The following is a 22,999-nucleotide window of genomic DNA, read 5'->3' as shown; positions in this document are numbered from 1 at the left end:
TTTTTAGATAAAGAAATGTAATATATTAATATTATTTTATAAATTATAATATATATATAATCTGGGCAGGGCCAAATGGGCAGGGCAGCATGTCCTGCCTGATGCCCAGCCCTGTCCATGAAATGCCCAGCTCAAAGATGTCCTTTTTTTTTAGCTCTTTTTTTTTGAGCTGGGCTGGGCAATTTTTTTTAGGCTCGGACAGGCTCAGCGGATATTTGGACTTCATGCACACTCCTAGCTGAGATTTCTTCTGGTGTGGTGGGTGTGGAAAAGGACACTGAGTGAATGAATGAATGTGGTTATATATGGTTGGTCTAAGAATTATGGGAAATGAAACAAGCAATATTTGTCCAGTCTATTCTACTTAAGTTTGTGATTATGATCACAATCAAATATTTGTCACCTTTATTAAATGCAGTGCGCTAATATCAAACAAGTTGGATTTAAAAGCCCCTGTCAAGATATGACACGCAAACCAAATTTTATCAATGTATTTAATAGCTGAAAATTCCATGTTAACCTCTGAAACTGAGCCACTAAGCCTTTTTTAATTATTAATGTTGTCATCAATCTTTCCTAGTAGGAGGGAACTACAATTAAATCTCATAAAAAAGAAATAATTATCAAAAAGTTTTAATAACAACCTCAACAGTTTATAATAACAAGTCTTATAATGAGAATGACAATTTGTGGAACTTATTTTTTAATTATTATTTTTTGTTTGAGACCTTATTGTAATTCCTCTTTCTAGTAAAGCCTATAGCCCCATCGTGTAGGAATCGTTTTTTCTTTCCTTTTCCGTTATCGCATTGTGTATATCATACTGAATCATTTACATTTCCTTCATACACTTTAAATTTTACTTTTCTTTTTTTTTTATCTTCTTAATGTAAGATCTAATTTGTAGTTCAATGGAAAATCAAAAATAGTATTACTTTTTGTTTTGATTGTAAAACCTCATTTGTAGACTACAAATGAGGTTTTATAATTAGGACAGGAGGTAGTATTATTTATAAGTTTAAGATTTGCGTTTTTTCAAGGCAACATTTATAAGAATTTGACTTGCATACATAGAAGATTTTTAAACATTAATAAATAATTTATAAGGATTTTTATAAATGTTTTCTGAACAGTAAATTCATTCTAACCTGAAGAATTGAAATATTATATCAAATTCTTGCTATATGATTTAATTTGTAATTTAAATTAAACTAAAAATTACTTCCTCCGATTCAAAATATAAGCTAAACTTTATCTATTACGTTTATCAAAAAAACTAATTAAAATTAATTTAAAACAATAAATGTGTAAGGTATATTTTTTTTTTCTAACATATCCTTATTAATGAAGAGAATAAGTAAAAGATGTAATAAATAAATTAAAGAGGAAAGAGAATATATAGCGGTAAAATTTAAAAAAAAAACTCATTAAATGTTTAGAAAAAGTGAATGTTATCTTATAAAAAAATCAACATCTTTAAAAAAGTTTAACTTATATTTTAAACCAGAGAAAGTAGATCTTAGAAAAAAAAACCGGATTTAGTAAGATTCATCTAAACTTAATAATCGCGTAGGAACTAAAAGCCAAAAGTCAGTTTTGTGCGTATTATTTCCGGTGTGCGGAAGGGTTCATGCACGTGGGTGTGGTATTCATCATTTGGCCTACCACGTAATGCAAAATCATGATGACACACGTACGCATTAGTTCTTCAGTGCAGTTGTGGAGTTTTTTTTTTTTCCGAAAAAAAAATCATTTATATTTATTGCAATGAGGTCTCGTAAAATAATTATAAAACAAGTCACAGAAATTTTTATTTTTTACTCTGAAACTTATTATTACAGATTGTTTAAATTGTTATTAGAATTTTTTAGTAATTACTACCTCCGGTCCTATTTATAAGAGCCAGTTGACTAATTTGAGGAGATTAAGGAAAGAAGTTAAGTTAGTTATTTGTAATAAATATGTGTTGTCTTTCCTAAAATATCCTTACTAATCAATTGTATTGACTAGAACTATTATTGTTAGAAGAGTATCTTAAAAAAAATGTATAAATATGAGAGACAAAGTGGATTAGGATCTTATATTTAGAACCAAAATAAAAATCAAACAGAATCTTATATTAAGAAACCGAAGGTTTTTTTTTTCTTTTTTTCGGAGACTTCATTGCAATTCTCCCTGTATTTACTCACTTTTGCTATAATACTTTTAAGGTGATCTTCTGGCACAGTTTCAAAATTTACCAGTTTTTAAATCGAACTTGATAATATTACCCGCAACTTAGATGAGTAAAGCAAAAGTAAAAGTAAAATATTACCATTCATTCAAATCTATTTGAATGATCGAAAGAAAACAATAACAGAAGAAGTAGAGTAACTATCATAATCAATGAAGCATTTAATTGCAATATATAAGTTTTAATGTAATTATAAAAATTGAATATAAGTTTTAAAAAATCCTTTAAAAAATGTGAGCATCTTCTCTTTTATGTCTGCTTTTTTTTCCTTTATCGCAATTTCTCTTATGTGGTTTCTTGATATTTTTGTATAAAATACTTTGGGACAATTATTTAATTAAAGAATAATATAATAATATGACGTCTAGTCAAAGTGAAACAACAGTCCCTCATTTCCGATGACCGCAAGAAGAAAAAAATTGAAAAGGTTTTTTTAAATATTTATAAAAGCAAACACGTGTGTGTTTTGTGAGGCGTGGGGAATTCAATAAGAGATAAAAAATAACAAAAAGTAATTTTGACACACACTCTTAATTTTTATATAGTTTTTTTTGAAATATTAATTTACAAAAAATTAACACATTTTCCTATATTGCATTACAACTTGTAAATAAATACTGCTTGTGATTTAAAAAAGTAATGTAAGTTAGACTCTTAAACTTTATTAAAATTAGGAAGGGTCCCATAATTTATAAATTATTTATAAATATATTAATGGATGATATAATGAAGAAGATGATTTAAGAAGAGATTAAAATGAAATGATTAAATAAAGAAAGGGAAAGTAGTGGAATCCTAGTAAGGCACACTAAGAAGGGGGGGGGGGAGGTGGGCATATCCATCAATGAGAAGGGAAAAAAAGAGAAGTGTGTTTGGTTTGACATGAAAAGACAGCCTTCCATTTTCATTTCCATTTCCTCTTCTTTCACATTTAAATGCCTTTTTACAATTTCCCTCTTTTCAATTATTATTGTTATTAGGTCCACTCCCATTTTTGGGTCCACTCTTTTTGACATTCATACGTATGTCTTTCGTATCCACCTAAAATAGCAGCATAACATATCATCGTGTTTATAAATTATAGATACTCAACTTGGTTTTTAATTTGTCTAGCTTGATGTAGTTTAACCACATGAAATATTTCTTAATAAGTGAGAGGTCATGAATTTAATTTCGTTTATAATTTCAAGTTATTAGTGTTTATCTTCTAGACTTTTAAAAGAGTTAGAAGGCTTAAATGTTTAGAAAGTATCCACCAAAAAACACTTAATATCTTTGTTTTTTTGCTCTCATACGTCCTGGAAGCTACTTTTTGTAGTAAATATTCCATGGTTGCCATCCACTTAGTTTGACTGTTAAATTCTATGATTTGACCTGTATTTTTAACAGTTAAATTTAACGATAGATAGTAGTTCATGATAAAAGTATTACGAAAATAAACTTTTAGGACATCTAAGAGGGCAAAATAATTCAGATACTAGATATTCCTTTATGAATACTACTAGAGTATTTAAAGACCTTAACCCAACAGTCAGATACTAGATATATTGTTGAGTTCATCCTCTGATATATGTGTCATTTTATCTAGTTTTAAACAACTGTCTTATTTAAAAAAAAAAAAATCCAAAGATGATGAGGGATTTGAAGTATGCATTCTTATGAAACAAAAGTTGCATCATTACCAATTAAATGAACTTTTATGAGCAATTTATATGGTTGTTTATGGGCGCGGGTATCTTGCATTATTTTATTTATAGTGCAATAGGACTATGTGTGGTTCACATCCATTAAATCTCTTTCCAAACTATCTTTAATGGCTTTACTTTTATATTAGCCTATATAATAATTAACCTTAATTATTGTTAGATTAGATGCTAATCTCTTAGCCAGAATTTATTAATTATTAAAGTAAAAAGGCAAACTTTCATGATTACCAGTTGAACCCCAATAATATGTTTATCCTAACTAAACTACAAATGATATATCATCCCCTAGTGAGTTGGGTCTTGTTTCTTTCTTTTCTTCTCTTTTTTTAAATTTCTTTTTTGTAGTTACAAATTAATGCGTGATATTAAGTGATATAACGTCAATTAGTATGCGGGAAAAAATATAAATTTATTTTGATCAAATTCTTTTTTTTTATTTTAAGTAACGATCAGATGCTATGTCATTATCACTTATCACTTATAGTATTTAAGAAAAAGTGTTATTATTGCACAACTACTACAAATTTATAGCATTAATTATCAATAAAAAAATTAGTCAAAAAATTATAATATACTTAATTTAGAAATATCTCAAAATTGAGAGACAATTTTCATCATCAGCCATCAATCAATGTAAAAAAATATGCTGGAAAAAATATCAATGCAAAAAAAAAAAAGTAATTAAACTCATCTTAAACTCTAAACTTACAACATTCCAAAATTTTAATTAACATAGAGATTGTAAAATTATTATTTGTTACAAAATATTCCTCCGGTCCTTAATATAAGACCCATTTAACTAATTTGATTAGATTAAGGAAGTTAGGTAAGTTAGTTAATTATAACAAATATGACACGTTTTTCCTAAAACACCATAATCATCTTTTTTTAAACCTCCTCTCCCTCTTGTACTTGATTATGGTTGAGGGAGTATCTATAGGGGTAATTTAGAGAAAATTGATAAATATGAGAAATTGGTCTTATATTTAGAACCAAAACTAATTCGATAATTGGGTCCTATATTAAGGACCGGAGGAGTATGGAATTATTCAATTGATAGTATGTGAACAGGGTATTGTAGGGTTGCTTTAAATCAAGAATGGTGCCTAACTAGACCAAATTGTAGGAAACTATCATAGTGGAAATTGATAAATTAAGCATATCAAATCCAATAAGTCAGAAGTCATTTTAGATTCCTTAATTTTCCGAACTCATCACATTACCTAATTAATTATACCACTATGATCACTAATTATCATCCCACCACTTCATCCCTATTAGCACCTTTTTAGTTATATATTTATTTACCCACATGATTAAAGCAAGGAATCATACAGCTAGCTACGCAAACTATAAGTCAACTTGAATTTTAATTTTCAATGCTTAATATATCCATTAATTAATAGGAGCACTATTTAATATTTATTATTTAAATCCAGAGAGACGAGAGAATTGAATTATATTTGTATATGCAGCCTTATAAATGTCAACGATGTTATATATGCCTATATGTATATATAATCATCATTCTCTTTATTGTGCTCGTGAAAGGCATCATGATTTAAAAATATTATCTGTTTTATCAATGTCTTATAAAAATACATAAATATTAATGAAAAATTGAATGGACTATAATATTTTGTTATTAAAAAAAAAGGTATATCGTGTCCTTTCAAGAACGTTCGATAAAATCACTCTCAAAAGGTTAGATTAATTTATATTTTAAAATTATCAAATAACTAAAATACTCCTTTGATCCTATTTATAAGATAGAGAGAGCATATTGTTTTTGGTCATATTTATAAGACACTTCATTAAATTTTTAGCATGAATGTACTATTTATCCTTCATTTATTATAGTATAGACAGTTATTCTTTTAAAATGCGTATATATTAAATTGGGATAAAATTAAAAAGTTATTATATTTTAATAGAGAATTAATACAGTTTAAGATTTTTCTTGATTTATGTAAAACATGTTAAAAGTGTCTTATAAAGAGTTTGTAGTATGGAGCATAAATGAATCATAATATTCATATCTTGTAAATTTTATAATCTATTGTAATTTTCCCACACTTAACATTAAATAATGCTTATTTTAGAAGCCAACAAGTAAAGAGAGATAGAAACATTAACTATCAAGAGCAGACATAAAAATAATTTTAAATTACTTTTCTTAACATGCATGAGATAGATAACTGTGATTTAGTTTTGAGTAACATAATAGTAGCAGAGAAAAATAGACAAAAAACTTTTAAATAAAAAAATAATATAATTGAGTTTTTTTTTTTTTTTGGGGGTGATAGATGGATAAGAATATATGTGCTCGGGGGCACTTAAATACGATGGTCGGTAGAGAATCGAATGTATCTTCCTTGATTTTGGAAATGAAGATTGGAGCGATTGAAGTTCAATGCATGCAAGCAATAAGACAAATTAAGCTCTTTAATAATTACTACATTTTCTTTAATTAGTTGTTTAATTGACATTATTAATTTGTGTTTCAAACATTGTCTCAAACGTGAAACACCAAATCTCGATCCTCAAATTTGCTTATTAGTTATATCTTGATCTTGACTGAGATTGCATCCGTTGCACTCAAATAATCTTTTGAATAATTTTCTTTCATTTATTAAAAAGTGAAAAAATGCTTTAAATTTAAATAGTCAATCTTTTAAAAATATATATAATTAATACTCCTCTCATTCTTGATATTAAAGCTAATTTAGAGTTAAATTTAGTACTAAATATAATATCTCAATCTATTTTATTTCTTATATTTATTATTTTTCTTTAGACTAATTTACTTGGCTTATGTATAATCTAATTTTATATTAGAATACTTTAGGATGATTATTTCACTTTTGATAGAGTGATTTATAATAAGGACTAAAAAGAGTAGTTATGATCTGTATAAAATAAATAATAATATCCAACAATAAAACTCCACGTTATAAGGGTCTGATTTTATGGGGTATGTTCGAATCTTAACCTGTTCAAGCAAAAAAAAAAGAATCTGAACTTCTTGTATCTAATATATATATGTTGCAAACATGACATGAATTATTATAATAGAAGAAACAAATATTTAATTGAAGTAAGCCAAATAAGAATGCCCAGACAGTGCCAAACTTTGTGTAGCATGCACATGAAGCTGTGTTAATTACAATCTCCTAATTAATAATCCAATTCAAACTTCAAACACAAATGCATAGGCACACATGCTATAGCCATTCCATGTTCATTTTTAATAAGTCCAACACATGCATCATGTATATAATCTTTTCATGCTAATTTTATATATTTCCCCTCTTGGGATTAACTATTAATACTCTTCTTACTTTGTTATTATTCAAACAATCCCAACATGAGTTTAGAGACCATTGGCCTTCACATGGCATTTCTTATTGTATTTGATTTTTTTTTAGCAATTATCTATTATAGATATTATTGATTATTAGTCCGAATTTTAGTACTCTTCCGATCCTAAATATAAGACCTTATACTACAAAATAGGTATTATATTTAGGACTGCAATATTATTTAGTTTAAACCGAATAACTCTCATAGTTAGTGCGGTTTTCTCCATAGTAAAAATTCAAACTCTCTCTTTTAAGCTCGAAATGGGATTTGCTTGATTACTAAGAATAACTTAGTTAATTTTAGTTAATTGCTAAATAAGTGTTACCTTTAATAAATTTTAAAAAGTCAAAACCAGGCTGCAAATTAGGTGTTCTATTACTTTGTTATCTTTGATGTTGGTTTATGTGTTCCTTTAACTTTGTATTCTTGACGCTGTTTTTGTTTCTGCAATAATATTTTTTATAAAAAAATCAAAATCAATTTTGTTTAAGGAACATTGAGTGCATTCTATTTAATCACTGAAGTGATAAATATAATTAAATTTACTAAATCAATAAAGCGGCATAGACATAGCTATTCTTTTTTCCTTTTGTATTACGTAGAAACTTTATGACCTAGGATTCTTATGATGGGAAAACATGATAAGGTTTGAAGATAAAAACTTGTTTATCACAATTTCAAAAAATGGTAATCTCTTTCCATTTGGAAAAATTACAATCAAGACCCAACCTTTTAACAAAATTACACTAATAAATGACCTTAATATTTGCATACGTTCTATCAGGTTTTATCAGATCTCCTAGCAAAATATGAGAAAAATACCTTAAAACACATTTGAAGTTTTTTTTTTCCTTCCAAATTTGAATAATAATCCCATAAACACCATAGTTATTTTTAATTAATTTTTTTTCAAATAATTATAATCTTATATTAATCTCCTCGCATGTGATCAGATTGGGAGGGAAATCAAATCGGAGTTGGTAATATTCAAGAGAGTAGTTAAATAATTAATAATAGAGAAGAAACAAACAAATCAATGAGAACAAAAACAATTGATTTATATTTAAAGATTCAAAAGAGAAACAGCCAATAATGATATGGCCCTCTTTTCTTACACAACAATATAACATAACATCATCTTAGAAAAAGTGTTCCTCTGCCTCAAAACACTCACCCAAAAAATAAATAAATAAAGCTCTCTTTTGAAATTTGACCATAAGTATTATGAGAATAACAAAAAATAAAAATTAATTAAGATTGTGTTTATATATAAATCATAATATGTAAGTGTAATTGTTGTGAGATTCATATCATTTTATACTGAACAAAATTTGCAACTTGATTAAATTTTTTAAAGAAGTTGAATTTAGACACATTATAGGATACAATGAACAGAACTACATTAGGGGTCAAAAAATAAATATTTGAAATAAGAATATAGTTAAAATTTTATGAATAATTAAAAACTTTAGTGTGTGACATCTCTTCCCATAAAAATCAACCAGAAAAAAGTAAAGTGGGTTAATGTAATGATGGGTGAAGCTTCTACGCGCTTTTATGGCGTCTGAATCATAACCTGAACTGGCACTAATCAATTCAACCTGAAATTACATCTCAAAACCCATATTGGCTACATTTAAAAAGCTCATTATTTGCTTTTCTTTTGACAAAAATCATTATTTGATGTTTTTCTTGTGTTGAAAAGAAAGCATCGTTTAAGCTAATTTAATTGCAATAATAATTTAAAATTTTCCCCAATTTCTAATTAATTTTTAAATAATTATTCCTTAACAATAAGAGTCACTAAACAAGTTTTTTTTTTTTTTACCATTCTTTACACAATAAGAGAAACTCACATACTAACATACTAACTAATACTGCCTGTAATCCTAATTTATAAATAAGATCTTATAATTATGATCAGAGCTAATATGTATTGATTTTAATGAAAAAGGTTTTGACTATTTAAACACAAAATTTTGAATTTGATTTTAAGCACACAAAAAAAGCTTCTAAGAGAACTATTTTTGATTGGGCTAATGGATAATACTTAAATCTAACTCAATCAAATGTTTCCCAACTTAGAAAAGTTTATTCAAAACAGTGTCATTAGGCAAGAAGCCCGGACAAAATGACAAAACGAGTTAACTCTCTATAAAGCTTATTTAAAAAATCATTTAATGTAAATTCTCAAAAATGTAATGAATATAAAATTTGACAAAATGGAGGTCCTTATATGTAATTTCGTACATCATGGCCCTTCTGATTCCACAATTTCCCTATGCGTCTGCATCTGCATGTGCCTCTCTTTCTTCTTCGCCGTTATATACTTCCCCCTTCTTACTCCCCACTTCCTCCGCCTTCTCTCTCTCTCTCTCCCTCTTTCTCTCTCCTCATTCCTCCGATTCACTCTCATCTCTTCTCCTTACCTTTCTTCTTTCATTGCCACTTCACCTTCTTCCTTTATGCCTTCTGTTTCCCTCAGCTTTAACCAATTTCCTTTCTCCTTTCTCTCCCCCATGGATTTTCACAAGCACTTCGTCCTCATTCCTTCCCTCTACATCTGATCCGTTGTTTTCCCCCATACCCACCAACAAATAAATCAGTCACTACCCACTTCGCCATCTTCCTCCTCCTTGTTCGTATATGTAGCTTCTGGTTCCGCAATTTTCTTGTTCTGTTTATCTCATGGATTTCCGCAAGCTCTTCATCTTCATTTCTTGCGTCCACTTATGATCCATTGTTTTTCCTTATACCACCCAGAGAGAAAATCAGTGCCCACGTCGTCATCTTCCTCCTTCGTCCTTCTGGCACCGTGAGAAATTCCTCATGGCCCTCGAAACTTTGCTTGTCAAGGTCAAAACTGCGGTAACCAACAGCTTCGACTCCGTTCGACCCTCGAAGCCGAGTCTCCTGAAGAAGCCGTCTTTCAAGTCCAATAAACGACATGTTGTCGGAGTATTGGCCTTCGAAATCGCTGGACTCATGTCGAAGCTCCTCCACCTCTCTCACTCACTCTCCGATCCCAGCATAATCCGTCTGCGAAACGACGCCGTTTCCCTGGAAGGCGTCCGTAAGATCATCTCCAACGACGAGTCCTTCCTCCTCAGCCTCGTCTGCGCTGAGTTCGCCGAAAACCTCAGGATCCTCGTCGATTCCGTCTCTAGACTCTGCCTCAAATGCCAAGACCCGAATATCCGATCATTCGACCCTATATTCCGCGGGTTTGCCGGTTCGGGGATCGACCCGAACCGCTGGGTCCTGTCGGGTCCGAAAGAAATCGAAGCCTGTCACAAGAAAATGGAACGTTACGTGACTCTCACGGCAGCGTTGTACAAAGAAATGGACGAAATTTCAGTTTTAGAAAGTGGGCTGAGAAAGACTCTGCAACACTGTAACGATAACAAAGAGCAGAAGAAGGCATATGAGCTTCAACAGAAGATTTTCTGGAAGAAACAAGAGGTAAAGGATCTGAAAGATAGATCTTTATGGAATAGAACCTTCGATTCTGTGGTTCCATTGCTTGTGAGGACAATTTTCACTGTTCTAGCTAGAATCAAGCATGTTTTTGCGATAGGCAATTCTTTTCCCTCTCTGTCTCGTAGTCTATCAACTTCTGCTGTAATTTATCCCTCAGATCAAAACCAGAACGCTTCTTCTTGTACATTTGTTTCTGGGCCATTGAAAAGTCCAGAGCTTGAAGATGATAAGAATGATTCAATATCTGGGTTTTTTGAATCTCATTGCAATCTCTTAAACCCACCTCCTAGTACTCTTGGTGCTGCAGCTTTGGCTCTGCACTATGCCAATTTGATCATAGTGATGGAGAAGATGATAAAGTCGCCTCACTTGGTTGGACTGGACGCAAGAGATGACTTGTACGCTATGTTGCCCAATAGCATAAGATCATCGTTAAGGTCAAGATTGAAAGGAGTAGGGTTTTGTGCAAGTGATGCTGTGCTTGCCGGAGAATGGAGGGACGCATTAGGGAGGATTCTGGGGTGGTTATCGCCATTGGCACATAATATGATTAAGTGGCAGAGTGAAAGAAGCTTCGAGCAGCAGAATTTGGTGCAGAAAAGTAATAATGTGTTGCTGTTGCAGACTTTGTTCTTTGCTAATAAAGAGAAGACTGAAGCTGCCATAACCGAGCTGCTTGTTGGGTTGAATTATATCTGCAGATTTGAGAGAGAAATGACTGCTCAAGCTCTGTTTCAGTGTGCCAATCTCAATCTTGGTTTGCTTAATTTGCAGAAACCTTGCTAGAGATTTTCATAATTTTGGATGAGGAAATAATATTCGTTTTTTTCTTGTCTGTTCGGTTAATTTAGTCAGTTCAGATAGAAATTTAGACCATTTAGATGAATCAGAGCATAAGAATTTACTCAAAACAAATACTTTTATGCTTTGAAAGAAGAGAAATCAGAGTGCAGATTTTGGATCTCTTGGGTTCTGTTTTTTCTGATATGGTTTCTTTTTCATATTTGAAGTGGCTTTGATTTTACATAAGCTGAAGTATGTTGGTGGGATCATTGTATATGGGAGTATAGACATATAAATGTGTAAATGATTTGAGTTTTGAGTAAACTCTGTTCAAGAAATGCAGGATGATTATATATTCATAAATACTTTTTCTTCTAATCATGTGGAAATATTCCCTGATAGCTTATAATTAATTTTCCATCCATGTTAACAATGACTGATACTTGCATTGTTTAGTATTTATTGTTGATGGTGGTATTCTTCATGGCTGCACCACTTGTTTTAGAATCATTCTTTGTGGTTCATATGATGGGTCATGAACTACTAGGCAATTAGTTCACCTATATCTTGGTATGACATTAATTTTGTATGTATAATTCACAAATTACTTTAAATATTTCAAATATCAGGATAAGATGTTTTGCTGCATCATATGTGAAAGGCACAGTTAGCTCACAATTTGAATCATAATATCTGCTGTATTCACAATCATAAAGCAGAAAAGCTGAGATTTGAAGAATGATCAGATTGTGTAAAGTCATAATCTAAATAGATTTGAAGATTTGGCCCCTCTAGAATTTATGAAAGTTATGGAGTAATTAGTTAATTCAAAGTTAAAACCTTCATTATTCAAAATTCCTTGTGGAAAAAATATAATTAACTATGTTTAAACGCCTGAAGAATTTCCAACACCCCATTTATCTTTTTTCTTTTTTCCCAATTACATCGATGAAAAGACATACTGTTTCTCGTCCTAATTATAAGACTTTATTTTTAGTCTATAAAAATGGTCTTATAATTAGGACCGTAGATAGTATTTTATTTTATATTTTTGTTATTGTCTAGTAATAATTTAATATGCTTAAAACAATAATTGTTCATTTGCAAAATTTAGACTAACGAGTTTAAACTTTTAGGATGCAGTGTAACAAAGTTACACCTTAACGAGCATCAATTATTTAATTATTTAATAAATTTAATAAATGAGAACACGGCAGTAATAATAATGACAATGGATTATTTTAATATTGCTAACCGATAGGTCGCCTGGGTCTTCATTCACATGATATCTGATGCTGACATTGTTAATCTGGAAATTAAATTAATACACGTAAGTAATTATTGAGAAGTGGAAAGAAGAAACTCAGATATAAAATTGTTGATGGGCCCACCCAAATAATAATTAATTTGGGTAAATGGAATAAAGCTATGGTTCCCTTGAGCATTCCATTTACTTATTTTATGAAATGGAAACAATCAAAAGGCCAAAAGTAAGGAAGCACTTGAGGACTAACTACAATTATGTTAAGGCACTATTGATTAATTTAATTGTTTGATTAAATTATCCAAGAGTAGAGTATCTAACAAAGACAAAAATCTATTTTTTTCGATCAAGTTGTTCACACACACACACACATATGAATAAACAATAAATTATTCTAAAATGACTTATTTTGACTAAAATATTTTTTTTACTATTTATCATCGAATGCCTATTCAACTAATATAAAATTGATTAAATTTTTAAATTTAGAATCAATAAAATTTATGATTTCAAAAATTTTCTTAAAAACTATTTTCAATGAATTGTATTCTTAATCAAAGAAATTAACACTGATCTTGAGATTGATTGTGTAAATTTTCGCAATTAAAACACAAGTAATTTATGCATCTCTAAATTTTTTTTTGGCGAAAATGCATCTCTAAAAAAATAGAGTTATAATTCTTTTTAAATTTAGTTTCTTTTTTGATAATGAACTCGTTGTCAAATAGGTAAGATTAAAAGGATAGACATGTAATTTAAAAAAGATCAAATTAATTTATATGGTATGTGTATTAAAATTATTTCATAATCTTAGTCATGAAATTCTCTCATCGATTTTACATGTTCACCTTTTTATAAATAAATATCGATCACTTTCTCTTACCAAAAAAAAAAAATACCATCACTTTCTATTGGGCCATCCTTTTAGTGGTTCGACAAAATAAGTACAATACATAAATTTTTATTTTTTTTATTTTATTGAAACATGACCTTTTATTTGAAGTTTCAGTGGGTGGGATCTTTTCCCCATTTTTGTATGCAAATTCTCTTCGAAAAACAACTGCCCGATTTAGAAAAAAGCAAGTGACTAGAGATGCTTTTAATAATAAAGAGTAAGAACAATTAATTACTAAAAAATGGGTAGGTAAAATAAAAGTGAGATTAAAAAAAAAGAAAAAGAAAAAGTGATTAAGGAATTTGACCTTTTGATTGCCTTGAGCCACAAGTGGGCCGAAGAAATGAAAAGTTTTAGCTCATCAGCCCATAGAATTGTAGAAACCCATTTAATAATCAACCATTTATTTCTTCTTTCGATGTAATTATTTTAAAACTGGGAGGTTCACTTAAAAAATTAAACTTCAAAATTGAAAATGGTTGATTTTTTTTTCATATAAATTTTTATTAAAAAGATTATTTATCACTACCTCTAGTCCTTAATATAAGAGTTACTTGACTAATTTGAGTAAATTAAGAAAACTGGTTAAGTTAGTTATTTGTAATAAATAAGTATTATATTTTCTAAAATATCCTTGCTAATCAAGTATATTGGTTAGAACTATTATTATTATAAAGATTACTTTGAAAAAAAATGAATAATATGAAAAAAAAATTAAATTGAAGTTTTATGTTAGAATCAAAATAAAAATTAAACAAACTCTTATATTATGAATCAGAAAGTAGTAATAAAGACTGGGTTAGGCCTAATTAGTCACAAAGCTTAGCTTGGCCCAACATGGAGAAAAACCTGTCTGTCCAAATCAATCCAACAAAATTAGACTTGGTTATTTTGGGCCATCCCAGCAAAATATCCCATCAGGTTTCAAGCGTTAAGCCCATGTAAGTAAGATCCATCACACTCTGCTCTGTATCTTCTAGAATGAATTGCCTTTTTTAATTGAAAAAAGAAATAAAGAATCGCACCCCCTCATCAAAAAAAGAGGAGGTTCAATTCTTTCACAGCATTTGGGAAGGCATTCTAGATCTGAGGGTGACTATGTAAATGTTTGCCGATTTATTGTAAGTTTGTCCTACCTAACATGGTACTACCTCCTGTACTTAATATAAGATCTCGTTTAACTTTTATTTTGGTCCTAAATATCGTCAATCTATTTTGTCTCTAGTATTTATATATTTTTTTTAAAGATAGTCGTTTTAACAATGATAATTCTAGCCAATACACTTGATTAGCAAGGATATTTTAAAAAAAACAACACCTATTTATTATAAATAACTAACTTAACTTCTTTCCTTAATCTCCTCAAATTAGTCAACTAATTCTTATAATTAAGATCAGAAGTAGTATCATCTAAGAGAAGCTGGATCAAGCATCCTATCTCTGACTTGGGTTCAGCCCAAACTCCTTCCTAAAATTTTCATTTGAAAAAAAAAGTCAACTTTATTAATAAGGATAAAAGGATTACAACATAAAAATAAAAACAGAACAAATGAATGGAAGACAAGAGGCATAGGAGTAGGCGGGGACTGATGGGAATGGAAGTCAATGGGTCTTATAGTGTTTGATGAAGTCAGATAATGATCATGGCTTAGTTAGGCACTTGCGAACTAAGTAGAGACGGATGGCAGGTTGCCTAATCCCAGTAACACAAAATGGCACCGTTAATATGAAACTACATGCGTTAGTGGAAACTACACCCACCCACCACTTCAAGGTTCAAGCATATTATATAAATGCCCCAGAGCAATCAGAATCATGGTTTTCCCTTGCGGGGAAAAAATGGATGAATCAGAGAAGAGGAAGCAGGTCAGGTTTAGGGAACCACCTTCAGTTCCATTTCTATGGGAACTAAGACCGGGCACCCCCAAAAAAGATTGGAAACCAGAGCCTCCTTCGTCATCTTCATCGTGTTTTTCTTCTTCTGCAGCATCAGTTTCTCATTTCTCCCTCGATCCAGAAACCAAGCTCGTTGATATGGAGTCTTCATCATCTTCATCGTGTTTTTCTTCTTCTGCTGCAGCATCAGTTTCTCAGGTTCCTAAGCCTCCAATCAAACTAATCGCCTCTATTCCCTTTGCATGGGAAGAAAAGCCTGGAACACCCATTCCTCGTTTCTCCCTCGATGCAGAAACCAAGCTCGTTGATATGGAGTCTTCATCATCTTCATCGTGTTTTTCTTCTTCTGCTGCAGCATCAGTTTCCCAGGTTCCTAAGCCTCCAATCAAACTAATTGCCTCTGTTCCCTTTGCATGGGAAGAAAAGCCTGGAACACCCATTCCTCATTTCTCCCTCTATCCAGAAACCGAGCTCGTTGATATGGAGTCTTCATCATCTTCATCATGGTTTTCTTCTTCTTCTGCAGCATCAGTTTCCCAGGTTCCTAAGCCTCCAATCAAATTAATTTCCTCTATTTCCTTTGCATGGGAAGAAAAGCCTGGAACACCCATTCCTCATTTCTCCCTCGATCCAGAAACCAAGCTCGTTGATATGGAGTCTTCATCATCTTCATCGTGTTTTTCTTCTTCTGCTGTAGCATCAGTTTCTCAGGTTCCTAAGCCTCCAATCAAACTAATCGCCTCTGTTCCCTTTGCATGGGAAGAAAAGCCTGGAACACCCATTCCTCGTTTCTCCCTCGATGCAGAAACCAAGCTCGTTGATATGGAGTCTTCATCTTCTTCAACTTCTTCTGCTACTGTTGCTGCAGCATCAGTTTCTCAGGTTCCTAAGCCTCCAATCAAACTAGTTGCCTCTATTCCTTTTGCTTGGGAGGAAAAGCCCGGAACACCAATTCCTCATGTCTCACTCAATTCAGAAGCCAAGTTCATTGATTTGGCATCTCCATCATCTTCATCTTCATCTTCAGCATATCATGTTGCCTGCAGAGAAAGAAGCTGTGATAGCAGCTTTGCTGAATGTAGTGATACTGATATGTATGACAGTGTAATTAGCATTGAACCAGAGTCATTTGGTTGTTCAGATCCTTCTTTACCAGCATCAGATAAGCTTTCTTCTGAGATTCCGCTGCAGAAAAGTTCATTGAGTGAGCATCACTGTGAACAGATTGTTGAGTCATCATGTTCATCCCCAGCTTCTGAGAATGGAAGCAGCACAAGCAGCTATGAAACAGGGAGGTCAAGTCTGGTTGGAGCTTCCTTCCTCGAGAGTCTATTTCCATTGTTTCCACCTAACACTGGCTTCCTTGAGAAAACTGGATCTTCTTCAACTCCATTGGAACTGAAGGAAAGCAGAGATTTTGATGGAGAGGAAGATAATAGCACTGCCATGTTAAGGAAGCCACCAACACTTGGAGAGCTAATCATGATGAGCAGAAGAAGAAGCTGCAGAAGGAAAGCTGTTCAGATGGGAAACAGGGATCTTCAAAGGGTAATTCGATCTCCCTCCTTTTTCTTCTCCTGTTCTTGTGTTTGAAGCGAGCTGAGCTTCTCTCCAAGTGCACAAGGGTCTACGTGGAGAGAGATAGAGAGATCATTCTCACAGCGGGCCCACCAAACCTCTCTAATTTTATATTTCTTCACACCTGAATCCTCCTGCACCTGGAGAGAATCTTAAAATATTTGAAGCAATTCAATCTTTCAATTATTTAACATGATTTAGTCTTTGTTTTGGGGAAAAATTATACTCATGAACATTATTCGTGATTTTTTAATAATATTACTCATTATAAATATATATATATATTTAGAAGATGTCAAACCTTCTTAATATGTTATTTTGACCCCAAAAAAAAAAGTAAAAATCTTCGTCACAAATCATAACTATCTATGGCTATTATGTACAGTTTTATGTTTGCTTGTGAAGTTCAAACCACTTGACTAGAAGTATGTGTATAGCAATGCGAATCTTGATGGCCCACTTTTGGCAATTCCATGATTAAACTAGTTTTGATTTTGATTGACACGAATCCATCTAAGTATAATTACCCAATATTTTCATTACATTCTTTTGAAAATCTCATAATTGAGCTTGTCGTGATAAGGAAAACCTATACTCGAAAAGGGTTTGCTTGTATAAAAACCTTTTTCTTCATCTCAAATTTCCAATCAAAGCAAGACTATCAAGCCTCATTTATTAGCATTCATGGAAAGGTAACATCCTATATATATATATATATATATATATATATAGATATTGAGATATGTAATAATTTTTCCCTTATTAAAGGATATATTTTACCGTATTATCATTGCTCATCCTTAACCAGAGTTTTCTGTTACCTTTTTTCCCATCTAGGCGTGTGTGTGTGTGTGACATTTTTCATTCATAAACTTATTTATTTTATTTCTTTTTCTCCTTCATTTCATTTTCCAAACCAGACGATTTAAACTAATATTTTCCTTCTCCAAAATTTTAAACACATCTTCCCTCTGCTAGGATCTTTGTAGTCTAAAAAACTTGAAATTCCATTTCAAAACCATGTTTTACTGATTGGCTTAATGGATGACGCAGAGTATTAGAAAAAAGGAAGCTTTTGGATGCTTCATGTTTGCTTCTAGCTGCAAGATGATTGAAGGATTGTTCGACAAAAAGTTTTTGCCCAGACTGAAACTGGTGTAGCTGTATCAAGGAATGTTTAACTGGGGAGACTGCTCCCCAAAGATCAGAAGCTCATTGTCCCTACTGATCCAACATGAATCTGAATTAAGTTTAGCAGTTCTAGCATCTCTGGTGTGGTTTTGTGGGCTTTCTACGTTAGGATTATGGATTGTAAAAGAATGTTACTTCCGGAGTGTTATTTGAGATTTTACAATTTAAATGAACTCAAATGTGCACATTCCTTCCTTTAACTTCGGTAACAGCTTCTGACAAAACATTATGAGATTCCATCAATATACGGATAATCACAGCCTAACATATTTGTTTTCTTTAAAATAAATTTTCTATCCCATTGGATGAAAATGGTAGAAAATCATTTGAAGTGGTTCAAACACATTAAAAAAAAAAAACCATCAGATGCGCTAGTGAGAATAATTGATCAAGTAGTGTGGAGTCCTCTAGAAAAAGACTAAAAAAAACACTTAACAAAATTATTGAACGAGACCTTTAGCTTAACGATCTATTCAAAGATTTGGTCATTAATAGAGCACAATAACAATGTGCTACATTGTAGCTAACTTCACCTAATAGGATAAGGATTCACTGTTCTTGTGTCTTATTTCTTGCATTTCAATCCCTAGAAAAATTATTTCCTATTAGCACGGCCCAACATTCTGTTTTAAATAACTTAATTCCAGTCTGAGTGGGTCCCACAGAAATTAATTTTCCTTTTTAAAAAAAAAGAAGAAGAAGCACAATTAAACAAATTACAAAGTACAAAGAGAGTAAGTCATATGAATCACATCACTACACTATTCAGAGGCCATTTTTTCCAACTTGGAAATATTATTATAGTTATAATAGATTCATATACCCACTAGATCTGCCGAATAACTTCAGATACCAGCGCCTGAGCATGCATGTATGTAGATGATTTTATTGATGTGATGAAAAATATCAATGGAGCCTCAACAGGAAGATTTACAAGTTTCAACAACTTTCCTAATCCTTCCAATAATTACAGGAATGTTTTCTGAAGTTAGTGCACCAAAACAAATTCCAAACCATCCCGGTTCAATACAATGACAGGCTGATCCAGGAGTTATATTAATCTTGGAAACATTTATAAACTTCTTCCATAACTCAAGTTCACTTTTGTCACTATGAGGTTGCCTTAACAATCCTCTCATATCAGCCCAACAGTACAAACCAGCACTGCTCTTTGCACACTTGATTCCTAGATTACTTAATTCAGCCTCAAGTTCATTCCGCGCTTGTCTTATTCTGTTCTGGTTAGTTTCAAAATACTCCATAATAAATTTTCTATCTGAAAGCATTGAAATAACTAACCTCTGTGTGGGAGCAGATAAAGAAGAAAACCTACTTAGCTTCCTAGCAGCAGCCAAAACAGTGTTGTTAAACGAATATATAACCCCAACTCTAAAGCCTGCAAGTGAGAGGTCTTTTGAGAGGCCATATATTATATGAACTCGATTCTTATCGAGGCCTTCTGAATCAAGAACTTCAGCTATGCTCACAAACTTGTCCCTTTCATATACTGATCCTGCAAGTACTTCATCAGCAATGATATGGATGTTTTTCTTTTCTGCAAAGTGCACAAGATTTTTGAGCATGTCCCGTGTCAGCAGATTGCCAACAGGATTTGCAGGGTTGGAGAAGAGAATTCCTCGAACTTTGACTCCAGGCTTGTGAGCTTGAGAGAATGCCTTTTCAAGAGTAGTGATGCTCAGAGCAAAATTGTCCTTGCTTTGACAGTGAACTGGTATTAGGTTCACTCGGGCTCGCCATTTCACATCCTTGTCAAATCTGTTTAAAAAAAAAAAAAATTATCCATTAGGTTTTGGAATCAGTTAGAGCCATGAATCCAGAAGGCTCTGATTTATTACCCTGAATAATAAGGTGTAGGGACAAGAAAAGAATCTCCCTGGTTTGCCAGGCAGAAAGATAGGATCTCAATAGCAGGAGTGGCTCCATCAGTTAGCACCATATTTGACGGGTCCAATTTCACCATCCCTCCCATCACTTGAGATATAAAATTTGACATGGCCTACAAAAGAAGAACAAAATGCCTTGTATTAGGGAAATGCACAGAAATTGTCTTCTAAGCAGGATCAAAGAAATTTTGGAGACATTATAGTGACCGGATTTTCGTTACAAGCTTATCTTTTATAGACAGAATGTGATGAATTATATCTGTTCTCAAATATTCTTCAATATTTCTTCAAAAATAGACTGATGTTATAATAAACAAGTCAGGTATTTCGATCCTCCAATACTGTCCAAGAATAAGGCCGAAATAATTAAACTGACATTACTCAGAACGTAAGAACATCACTTGAAAGAGAATCTATCTCACCATTTTCAATTCCTCCAATCCATCAAACGGCTGGTAAGTTGCAATCCCATTAACACTAAGAGTGAAATCATTCCCTACTAGCGATTTCTTCATGTTCTCTGATAACCACTTCTCAATTAGATCCAAGCAGAGCTACAAATAATTAAAACACTCGATTATCACAAACCCCAGAACAAGAAAAATGCAACCCAACCTAAGTCAAGAAGTACATTGAAAGAAACTAATATTTAGGCTTCAATATATGATTGAGTCCTCTAACTTCATAAAAGATTTTAATTTGATCCTTTTAAATCGGATTTAATGTAGACTGAATTCATGAAATTAGTTAAATCCTTGTAATGAAAATAAGTATAAAACATTATTCAAAAATTCAAACATAGAAATTATATATTTGACTATAAAACTTGCATAACAGAATAGAAAATACATAAATACAATGCTGCCCTTCCGTCTTAAAATCTAACTGTCAAATTTATCATTAAATTAATTTAAATATTATTTATTTAGAATGGCTTGTTAATTTATCTAAACCATCAAGCTAACATTAACATTACAAAATATTAAATTTAGTGACTAATGTTCATGGGCTTGAACTATATACAGATTATGTTACTCCTTGTTCTACAATGCACGGGACTCTAGCTTGACGTCAAAGCAATAAATGAGGATAGAAGGACTACATTGAACCTTTTGCGAAAGCAAATAATGATAGAATGAAAACCAAACTAACCTTGTTCTCGGACGAGCTCAGCTCAATCATCCCGTTTGGATTATTGAATCTGTCATAAGAATCCTGGGCCACTCTCTCCATTACATTGTCATACGGCAAATTGTCAGGTTCCGCAAGAAAATTCGCGAGGGACGACACTTGAACACCCTCCAACGGCGGGATCCCCGACGGTGGCGGAGTTGGAGGAGCCCGAGAAGGTTCATCGGAACGATGCCGTTTGAGATAGAGCTGGAGGAAGTAAAAGAGAGCGCAGGGGATCAGAGAGCCAAGCAAAATGCCTCCTCTGCCTTGAACCACACCCTGGAGAGGCACCACGAGCCTCATGGCCGCAGCTCGGAGGATCCGGATTCAGGCCACTGTCACAGGCTTAGCAACCCCGCCGCCGGTACCAACGAACGGATCGCCGGTGAGCCCATGGGAAAGGTGAAGGAGCCGTGCGTAGAAGAATTCAGAAATTTCGTTTTGTGCTTATTTTTCCGTGAGCTCATTTATACATTCTGGTACCTTCGTTGCGAAGATACGTAATATCAAGCCATACTCGTGGCCCCTGTACATTCTTACTGAGATTAGTATAAGATGCATGCATTAAGAATTTAAGATATATATATATATATATATATTGATTTTCAGAAATAAAGGAATTATGTAATTAGTTTTAAAGTCGGCCAAAAAAAGTTAGTGTGAGTTTGAGATTAAAGGATGGGGAAAATCGCAAAAAAAAAAAAAAACCTTTATAAATTGAAAAATTACACATAGAGATCTATTGATAAAATTGTTATCACTTGCTTATCAATTATTATTAAAACTCATACTAATATTATAATGAGTTCTTATTTATAATTTTTCTATTTTTAAGGTCTTTTTTACAATTTTTGTTAAAGTATATTTGTCAATATAATTTAAATAAGAAAAAGGAAAAGGAAAAGTTTCCTATTTAGTAGTATCTTTTTGCACCATCACATGTGAGATGAGACAAGTAAAGAATCAAGGAATCAGATCTTATTTTATTTTTGCCATCATCAAGGAATCAGATCTATTGCTTACACACGTATATTTTTGGGGGCATTGGAGTTGTTATTGTTGTTATTATTATTATTAAGAGCTGGTTTATAGTCTTATATTGAACCCTAATCGGTAGATCAAAACAACCCTAACCATTGAATTTAGGACAAGAGGAAGTATTATTTATTTGCGGTCACTTAGAGATTTTACATATGCATTACTATCCCCTGTATTTAATATAAGAGTTAGTTTGACTTTTAATTTGATCTTAAATATAAGATCCTAATTTATTTTATTTTTCATATTTATCTTTTTTTTTTAAAATAATATTTGTAATAATTGCACATGTTAAGGATCCTATCAAATAGTAGTTTTTGCCAATTTACATTATTAGCAAGAATATTCTTAAAAAGATAAAACTTATTGATTATAAATAATTAATTTAACTAATTTTTTTAATATTTTAAATTAATCAACTAAAACTTATACTAAAAAGAAGAAGTAATACTCTTATTTTAAAAAAATTATACAGGCTGTTAGACTCGAGCCGAA

The 22,999-nt window shown here is 31.8% G+C and overlaps 3 protein-coding genes across 5 annotated transcripts; 2 read left to right on the top strand and 1 right to left on the bottom strand.

The window, feature by feature from the left end:
* Positions 1–9,666: 9,666 nt before the first annotated feature.
* On the top strand, positions 9,667–11,943 carry LOC114715749 (uncharacterized). Its single transcript, XM_028900626.1, has one exon. It carries the CDS (start codon positions 10,132–10,134, stop codon positions 11,566–11,568), a length of 1,437 nt encoding a protein of 478 aa, XP_028756459.1. The 5' UTR covers positions 9,667–10,131; the 3' UTR covers positions 11,569–11,943.
* A 3,606-nt stretch (positions 11,944–15,549) lies between these two features.
* On the top strand, positions 15,550–18,598 carry LOC114715750 (NADPH oxidase activator). 3 transcript variants are annotated; one of them, XM_028900629.1, is made up of 4 exons: positions 15,550–15,680; positions 15,942–16,115; positions 16,449–17,168; positions 18,252–18,598. In XM_028900629.1, exons 1-4 carry the CDS (start codon positions 15,564–15,566, stop codon positions 18,357–18,359), a joined length of 1,119 nt encoding a protein of 372 aa, XP_028756462.1. In that variant the 5' UTR covers positions 15,550–15,563; the 3' UTR covers positions 18,360–18,598. The 3 variants fall into 3 exon arrangements, with proteins under 3 accessions (XP_028756462.1, XP_028756460.1, XP_028756461.1); XM_028900627.1 differs by having other exon boundaries at positions 15,550–16,115; XM_028900628.1 differs by having other exon boundaries at positions 15,550–16,123; positions 16,457–17,168.
* A 661-nt stretch (positions 18,599–19,259) lies between these two features.
* LOC114715748 (probable aminotransferase ACS12) lies at positions 19,260–21,898 on the bottom strand. The gene is made up of 4 exons (XM_028900625.1): positions 21,446–21,898; positions 20,716–20,847; positions 20,246–20,406; positions 19,260–20,165 (listed from the first exon to the last, which is right to left on the bottom strand). The coding sequence occupies exons 1-4, from the start codon at positions 21,767–21,769 to the stop codon at positions 19,307–19,309; spliced, it is 1,476 nt and encodes a 491-aa protein (XP_028756458.1). The 5' UTR covers positions 21,770–21,898; the 3' UTR covers positions 19,260–19,306.
* Positions 21,899–22,999: the final 1,101 nt, after the last annotated feature.

The sequence above is a fragment of the Neltuma alba genome, unplaced genomic scaffold (assembly GCF_004799145.2).
Source record: "Neltuma alba isolate B1F8T4 unplaced genomic scaffold, ASM479914v2 tig00011610_pilon, whole genome shotgun sequence".
In the NCBI taxonomy this organism is placed as follows: Eukaryota; Viridiplantae; Streptophyta; class Magnoliopsida; order Fabales; family Fabaceae; genus Neltuma; species Neltuma alba.
This window is presented reverse-complemented; position numbering and strand designations above follow the sequence as displayed.

Coding starts and splice junctions, on each gene's coding strand:
- LOC114715749 (XM_028900626.1), top strand. CDS start 10,132: ATGGCCCTCGAAACTTTGCTTGTCAAGGTCAAAACTGCGGTAACCAAC.
- LOC114715750 (XM_028900627.1), top strand. CDS start 15,564: ATGGATGAATCAGAGAAGAGGAAGCAGGTCAGGTTTAGGGAACCACCT. Junction 16,116..16,448: donor TTGATATGGAGTCTTCATCA/TCTTCATCATGG, acceptor GTTGATATGGAG/TCTTCATCTTCTTCAACTTC. Junction 17,169..18,251: donor GAAACAGGGATCTTCAAAGG/GTAATTCGATCT, acceptor TGGATGACGCAG/AGTATTAGAAAAAAGGAAGC.
- LOC114715748 (XM_028900625.1), bottom strand. CDS start 21,769: ATGAGGCTCGTGGTGCCTCTCCAGGGTGTGGTTCAAGGCAGAGGAGGC. Junction 20,848..21,445: donor TGAGCTCGTCCGAGAACAAG/GTTAGTTTGGTT, acceptor AATTATTTGTAG/CTCTGCTTGGATCTAATTGA. Junction 20,407..20,715: donor GATTGGAGGAATTGAAAATG/GTGAGATAGATT, acceptor CTTCTTTTGTAG/GCCATGTCAAATTTTATATC.